The 8,269-nt window shown below is 49.6% G+C and overlaps 1 protein-coding gene across 1 annotated transcript; it reads right to left on the bottom strand.

Annotated features, from left to right (window-relative positions):
• Nucleotides 1–5,441: 5,441 nt before the first annotated feature.
• Nucleotides 5,442–6,548, bottom strand: LOC119378089 (uncharacterized). The gene has a single exon (XM_037647330.1). The coding sequence runs from the start codon at nucleotides 6,546–6,548 to the stop codon at nucleotides 5,442–5,444; it is 1,107 nt and encodes a 368-aa protein (XP_037503258.1).
• Nucleotides 6,549–8,269: the final 1,721 nt, after the last annotated feature.

Here is an 8,269-nt window from a genome sequence, read left to right on the forward strand (position 1 = left end):
CGAACCAGGGACCTCTTGCTCCGCAGCGAGTGGCGCTAGCCACTACGCCACGGAACGCAAGTCCTCCGCATAGCTAACGGCGAGCGTTATATACACACCCTTTGCCGCTGGACGGACTCAGGATGGCCGGCGCTCATAAGCGTTTCTTCATTACCAGCGAGATGGCGCTAGGAGCGCGACGAGCGCATTTAAAAGTCGTCGGCGAGCTCGCTCGCTTCTTCTATTTGCGCAAGGAGAACCTTGGCCTTCCGCTGTCTGCTCGCGCGGTTTTCTCGCGGTGAGGGCAAGAGGAATGTTTCAAGCTTTAACCGTGATGTCCGCGCTCATGTTACGGAACGCCGCTAAACGACGCCGCTAAACGAACAAACAGAAGATGAGCGCGAACTATCAAGTGTCACAGCTCGACACTTGAAGCACGCTAGTTTCCTTCGCTGCTTCGGGCCTTTGTAACAGGAGCGCTGTTCAAACTGAGAGTATCCATTGGCAAGCCTCACTTCGTATAGCATTAGTTTCTTGCTATCGCATTCATTGCTTCGCCCTTGCGGCGAAACTGTGATTTTTTTTGTCCTTTTCCAGCTGGCGCGGTGGCTGTTATCTTTGTTTTACATAGTTGACCTATATATCATTGAAAAGCTTGATCTTTGTACATTTCAAATATATTTATTAAAACTAGTCAATCTTTAGTATTTGGGGATGGATAGCCAAGAGTAAGCGCAAGTTACACGGTTTTGGCCGACTGTGCCTCAGCAGTGACCATTTTTTCAAACATCTGCTAGAGTTACAGCACTGTCCTTTGCACAGCACGCCATATTTACCTATTTCCTCAACGTAGCAAATTGATGTTGGAATTGTACTTATTGTTGTTTAGCTTTTGAAAACAGCCAAATTTAATAACTTTCGCAGCGCAGACTGTCCAGTAACTATTCACTAGAGAACGTTCATTTTCGAGGCGTATGTAGAGCATGAGATTTTCTGTCTGAATGCTCAATTTCATCGATGTACGCGTGCTACATTTAAGTGAGATTTATCTAAAATGGGTAAATTCTCAATATAGGGACCTAGCTTGGCCCATTTTCGTGGAAATCTACTGAATTTATGTGGCTGAATATGGATGTAGAGAAACTAGAGTCCCCGATCTATTTCTTCAACGTAGCGTTTTTCAATAAAGCAAGCAGAAATGCGAAACGAAGCTCGTAAACTGTCCTAATTTATCATGCCGCACACGACAACAAAACCAGTGTTTAAACGATGGCGTTCCAGACACTGCGATCAGACTCAACTCCGTCATAAAGGCACAAGGTAAAATATACTTTATTTGAGCTGCGTGTGGAAGCGCTCGCTTTCAGTTCTGAGCGTCCCCGCCGCTCGTGCTCTCGCGCTCTTCTTCTTCCTCAGTTCCTTGACCCAGCCGGAACGTGCAAATAATCAACATTCCCGGCCACGCCAAAGTTAGGTATGCAATTCAAGCGGGTAGAGTCTTTGTATCGGCCTGATCACAAGAAGACCTCCTTGCAACTTGATCTTGCAGGAACGAATGAGGCCGTCGGCACTATGGTACACTTCCATGACCCTTGCAAGCTTCCATAGCTGGCGTGGCGCGGTGTCAGCATGCACGAGCACGACGTCCCCTTGTTTCACTGCTTTGGTTGATCTGGTGTCAGTACAGTGCGCAGATCGTAGTTGCAACAGGTATTCCTTTTGCCACCGCTTCCAAAATGTTTCAACTAGTAGCTTTCTATAGGTGTGTCTGCGTATGGCATCTGCTCGTTTGGAACTACCGGCGACTTCATCGACGGTCGCATACGGAATAGAAGTCAACCTTCGTCCAAGGAGAAGTTCAGCTGGCGTCAACGTACAAGGTTCTCCAGCATCTGTCTCGATGAAAGTCAAAGGCCTAGAGTTTATGACTCCTTCGACCTCAGCTAGCACTGTCGATATTTCCTCGAAGTTTAGACGAGCTTTTCCGATAATTTTTCGCAGAGGAATCTTCACTGATCGTATGAGGCGCTCCCACCATCCACCCCACCAAGGGGCATCTGGCGCTATAAACTTCCACGAAATGCCGTTGGCGCTGAGGTGACCAGCTACTTCCTCTTCAGAGACCATTCGGTGTAGTCGTCTCATGTCTGCCGATGCCTTGCGAAAGGTTCGTGCGTTGTCCGAGTAGATCACGCTAGGTATTCCTCTTCTAGCTATGAATCGCCGTAGGCACAGTAGGAAAGCCTCGGATGTCATTTTCGAAACGAGTTCGAGGTGTACGGCTCTAGATGCGGCGCACGTGAAAAGCGCAATGTAACACTTCGTGTCGCCTGTTTCCGTGCGGGCATAAAGGGGGCCGGCGAAGTCGACTCCTACCACTTCGAACGGGTTCGTCGGTGACAGTCGATGGCTTGCCATTGGAGCAGTCTCAGCTCTTCCTGGGCCCACACTGAAGCGCTTGCATACGTTGCAGTCGTGTAACACTCTCTTCACCAAAGTGCGAGCTCTGCAAATCCTCCAACCCGAAGAACCCCGTCTGTGTCTAGGTAAGGGCGCAGCTCAGCGATTCGCGATGTGGACTCTACTGGTTGGCCCTTCGACAAACCGGTGATCTCTGTAGGAAAGCCTTGTTCTTGAGTACGCTTGATCCAATACCGTTCAGCGTTCGAGATTTCTGTTGCCAGGAGATGTCCAGTTTGATCTGTCCTCTTCTTGCAGCGGTCGGTGAATCTGAACACCCAGGCAGTAACTCTAGTAGGCGCTGAAGCCCGCTATGCCGCTGAATGTCGATGATTGGACTTGAGAAGCGCGTTACTACTGCGACGTGTACTACTGCGACTTCACCTTGTGTGGCTTCCTCTATGTCTGGTTCGTTGAACTGTAGCGGCCATTCGGACATTGGTCTGTGTAGCCACTCAGGACCATGCCACCATTTAGAGTTGCACAGCAGTTTCTCGAGCGTCACACCACGCGTGAGCAGGTCAGACGGGTTGTCCGTCCCAGGGCAGTATCTCCACTTTGATGGATCTGTTTTGCACCTGATTTCATTGACCCTGTTGGCTACGAACTGCTTCCATTTCGTGGCGTCACCTTTTATCCATGACAACACGATCACTGAATCCGTCCACATCGTGTAGTCAATTTGAACACTTTTCAAGCCACTCCTTACGTACGCCAACATTATTGAGCCGATTAAGGCAGCCAAAAGCTCCAATCGCGGCAGCGTCGTCTCCTTAATGGGTGCTACACGTGACTTTGCAATGAACAACGTCGGCTTCTCAGGACTTGGCACGACGTATATTGCTGCTCCGTATGCTGCTGGACTGGCGTCACAGAAGACATGTACTTGAAGCACGTTGTGCATCCTGCCTCCACCACACAGATAGCGGGGAACAGCAACGGCTTGCAGTTGGGGTAGCTGGATGACCCAATCATGCCATTCCTTTTGCAGGTCAGTAGGTAGTACTTCATCCCAGCTGATTCCTCGTTTCCACAGCTTCTGAAATAATATTCGTATGGCAATGGTATATGGCCCGACAAGTCCCAATGGGTCAAATATTCTTGATGCTGCCTGCAAGACAAATCTCTTTGTGTCCCTGGTGCTGCCATAAATCTGAGTAGATTTTCAACCGAAAAGCTGAATTCGTCTCTTGCAGGATACCACACCAGACCCAGGACCTTGACGGATGTTTCGTGAAGGACGACCATTTCGTTATTGGTAGACTCTTGCTGACGTTCAGGAGTTCGCATCAAATTTTCTGAATTCGTTGTCCACTTGCGCAGTGTCATGCCTGCCGATTTCATTATTGTTTGCGCTTCTCGGCAAAGTTTAGCGGCCTCCTCTTCTGTATCGGCACCATGACTAAGTCGTCTACGTAGAAAGACTCAGCAAGAGTTTGTGCTGTTTGTGCCATGGCAGCCGTTGCTCTTTTGACGTGGTAAAGAATGGTAGCTGTGAGCAAGAATGGGCTACATGTGGCTCCGAAAGGTACTCGTGTCATCCTCCACTCTTGTAACTTGGCCTTGGATAAATCTCCTTCTTCGAACCAGAGAAAGCGGAAAGCATCTCTGTCTTCTTCCCGTATTGAAATCTGAAGGAATGCCTTTTCGATGTCTGCGATCATTGCCACCGGGTGCGTTCTGAAGCGTAGCAAAACTTGCACGAGGTCTTGATACAAGTTGTCACCTTTTTCAAGGCAGTCGTTAAGTGACTTGCATCCTTTGGCATGTGACGAAGCGTCAAACACCACTCGAATTTTCGTGGTCAGCGCTTGTTCACGTATGACTTCCTTGTGCGGCATATAATATAACTTTGTCACGTCAGAAGGTGCGTCACTGACGACTTCAGCGTGTCCTGCCCGCAAGTACTCTCTTATGGTACGGTCATACGTTTCGAACAGTCCCTTCTTGGCGCTGAGACGGTTGACAAGCTTTTCTAGTCGAGTAATGGCGACTTGCCTGTTGCTTGCAAGCTCGAATCCATCCTTCCAAGGAGGGCCACTTCATATCTTCCGTTGCGAAAGCTGATGGTTTTCTCAAATTTATCATGGTCTTGCTCGTTTCAGGAAGCTTGCCTATCGTGTCTGTAATTCCTATGTTCTCAAGTTCCCAAAAGGAACGCAGAAACTCGTCGGAATCGGTAGCTTGAACTTTGAGCACGCACACCATCATTCGTATAGCTGTTGTTTGAGACATCAAGTGCGATGGCTCCCCTGGAAGGTCCATCCAAACTTGGAGTTCAGTGCAATCAAGGATTCGTTGCCTTCGCATCTTGAAACTTCGCCGGTCAATATTTTCCACATCGATCGGAACCGATCAGTACGCTGATACCATTGTTCGTTATGACAGATGGGTGTATCAGCTCATCGGCAACATCCTTTCCAAGCTTCTTGAAAGAAGCGACGAAGGCTGCGTCCATTGTTGTCTCTTCGATGTCCTGGCAGATGTGTGGGATCTCTATTGCTGCTAGGATATCTCCTGGTCGGAAAACTGACTCCGCAGTCGTAGCTCGACGATCCGACGCCTCTTAGCCTCTTGGTCTGATGCACTCGCGAAAGTGTTGAGTGCTATCCGAGTAGTTCCCACACTTTTCAGCCGAAGGTGCTTCGACAAGGTTTCAGTTATGAAGGTCCTCTGACTGCCGCCATCAAATACTCCTCGTATGTAGCGACACGTGTCATCATTTATGGCCCATGCTCGGAAAGTCTGGAGAAAGACGCAAGCGATGGAACCTTCATTTGGTGGTCGTTTTCCAAGTGATGCGCAGACTGTCGTAGTTTTTCCGTCGTTCTTGTTGACATAGTTTGTCTTCCGCGAACACCTGTCGGGATCACACATGCTTGTAGCGTGTCGCGCTTGGCATCTCGAGCAGGAGATCTTCCTTTTGCAGTCCCGTGCCCGATGTCCTTTGGTGGTGCAGCGGAAACACCTCTTGTCATTGGACAGTAGTTCTTTTTTCTGCGTCAGTGGTAACTCAGCTGTGCACAGTTCAGATTTGTGTTGACTGGACGAGCAGAAGACGCAGTTGTCCTTTTTGGTTCCCTTGACGAGTTGCTGTGAAGCACAGATGACGTAGGTTTCCCACGGCGAGAATACGTCAACTGACTTGCCGCGGGCGTTGTTCCGAATTCTCGTCTTCCAGCGTCATTGAAATCGCTCTTCTCTAAGCTTTCCAGCTCAATGCCCAGGAAGTTGAGCAGACCATCCAGTCCCACGGGAGTAGCATCACTTCTCGAGTCACATGCCACCTGGACGGCACACGACCGATGATACTGAACGACTATGTCCCGTGGAAGAGCACGCAGTAGGATGTCGCAGAGCATAGATGAGAAGGATGACTTGTGCACACCCAGAGTCTCGAGTCCGCGGATATTGACGAGAACGTAGTCGTACAAGTTGCGTAGGGCTTTCGTGTCATTTGATGAACGAACAGGGGTCAACATCCGTAGTTTCGCAAAGTACTCTTGTTCCAGGCGCGTCTTGTCACCAAAGCGCTTCTGTAGCATGGTGATGGCGTCGTTGTAGCAACTCTCAGTCGTCGGAAGTCCCGCAATTACTGATGCAGCATCTCCTTTCAGATACAGTCGTAGGTAATGGAACTTCTCTGTTGCAGTGATTCGGACGTTACTGTGAACAATGTGGTCGAACTGTTCCCAAAATTCCGTCCACTTGCATAGGTCTCCAGAGAAAGGAGCTATTGTCAGTTTAGGCAATCTGACTCCAGTTCCGTCTAATGGTGCTGCGACCGTTTGGGCGACCGTTCCTTCGGTTAGTGTCGACGACTGTAGCATGCGATCTTTTTTACTGAGAATCTCTGCGAGAGTTCGCGTCGCATTATCTTCATATTCCAGGACGGCGTTATACTCGGCCTCGAACTCTTCGTCGGGAATGTGCTGCTCGATCTGGTTGTTCAAGTTCTGAAGCTCGTCGTTGTTAGCCTTCAGCCTCTCATATATGGAATTGAGCTGGTCATAAGATGCAGAGTCGTTAGCGAGAAGAGCACTTGCCTCGTTTATAATCCTCGTGTTCTGTGCTCGCCGCGACGTCCGCTTCGACTTCAGTCGGTCCATGCCTGTGCAGTTGACTGGTAGCCGTCCGCTGTTTCCTGGCTTTCAATCCCGGGTTTCGGCACCAAATGTTTAAACGATGGCGTTCCAGACACTGCGATCAGACTCAACTCCGTCATAAAGGCACAAGGTAAAATATACTTTTATTTGAGCTGCGTGTGGAAGCGCTCTGCTTTCAGTTCTGAGCGTCCCCGCCGCTCGTGCTCTCGCGCTCTTCTTCTTCCTCAGTTCCTTGACCCAGCCCGGAACGTGCAAATAATCAACACCAGTGTAATCGTCAAACAGCACTCAAGTGTCAGCATGCGTAGCTTAAAATGTAGCAGTTACGATCGCCTGATATATGCAAGTGAATCACACACAACACTGCCTGAATACTGCTAAATCTGCATTATTCCTATGACTACAAGCGAAACCTTCCTCTAGCGCCACCTAGACAGACAAAACGAAAGCGTTGAACTTGAAAGCTCCTCGTCTCTCCGAGTGTGGCGTGCTAAAACATTTTACCTCGGGAAAGTGTCTTTTCTAGCTTCATACCATGCACCACCATCTGTAAGTCTTTTCGTTTTGCCTCCCCTCTGCGTCTCTTGGGCACGACCTCCTCTATAGCACAGGTATGTCGGGCGTGTGGTAGTGCGGTAGTACGGTCCCTAGAATATACTGAGCGCAGTGGTAGTGCCGCTTGGCCGCTGCGACTACGCTCAGCACTTGTTGAGAGCAGATTCCGTGCCACTTTTTCTGCGGCGCGGGGCACTGTGGGGCCTGTAGTGGCGACAGCACATGAAGAAGATGTAAGGCACCTGCGGGACTTGTTAGTAGCGACTGACATTTGCGTGCGGTAGATATTGCCGTACTTATGGCGTTTACCGTACGGAGGTGCTAAGACGCGCCAATGAAATGGCCTGTACTGAAGTACAACGAAAACTCAGGGTCCCTTAAATGCATTTGCCTGAGACGACTGGAAGGTGAAAGGCATCAAGATGATGTTCTAGATGAATTACCAACCCGTTCAAACGCTCACGTTAATAGGCCTCGTTGCTGCATAACTTCGCAGGTAAGAACTTTAGCACAAACGAGGACGAATTGCAGAGATGAGACGAGCCCTGGCGCAGTGCGCGTGTTCCGTCCTATTAGCGCTGAGGTTTTCACCTTCAAAATGTACTGAAGTAACATCTGTATCGGATGGAATGGAGCAGCACAAGCACAGACTCTTAATATTTTCATGAAGCTAGATGCATGGGTCGCGGGCCGCTGCGGATGCCTGCGTGCAGCGCATATAATCGCCCATCGTAGCAGCTGCACGCCCAATACTTCTTTCAAATGTGCCCGCATGGGAGCCTTAGTCCCTTTTTCCTATTCTTCTAAGCTTGATTTCGGCTGTTCTAGAGCGACATTTTTAGTTGGGTGCTCATAACCGTCGGTGTGCGGCGTCTGCTAGCGCGCGCTGCCCATATTTTAGGCGTTTGCGTGAGGCGGGTGCCAGAGGGAAAAATTTAGGGACATTAGGTGCCAGAGCGCGCTGCCCATGGTTGCCAGGCGTGGCCACGCATGCGCAAAAGAGACCCATGTGGAACGTACTGCAAAGAACCTCTCCCGCGCCTCTTTGACGCAGTGTTGCCACGGCTGCTGATTTAGCAGCAGATCTACTGATTTTTTAAATTTTCTGCTGATTGAGTGATAAGGTGTCTGAGTCTACTGACATTCTGTCTTTTCTACAGCAGTGATCG

The sequence above is a fragment of the Rhipicephalus sanguineus genome, unplaced genomic scaffold (assembly GCF_013339695.2).
Source record: "Rhipicephalus sanguineus isolate Rsan-2018 unplaced genomic scaffold, BIME_Rsan_1.4 Seq683, whole genome shotgun sequence".
Lineage (NCBI taxonomy): Eukaryota > Metazoa > Arthropoda > Arachnida > Ixodida > Ixodidae > Rhipicephalus > Rhipicephalus sanguineus.

Coding starts and splice junctions, on each gene's coding strand:
- LOC119378089 (XM_037647330.1), bottom strand. CDS start 6,548: ATGGACCGACTGAAGTCGAAGCGGACGTCGCGGCGAGCACAGAACACG.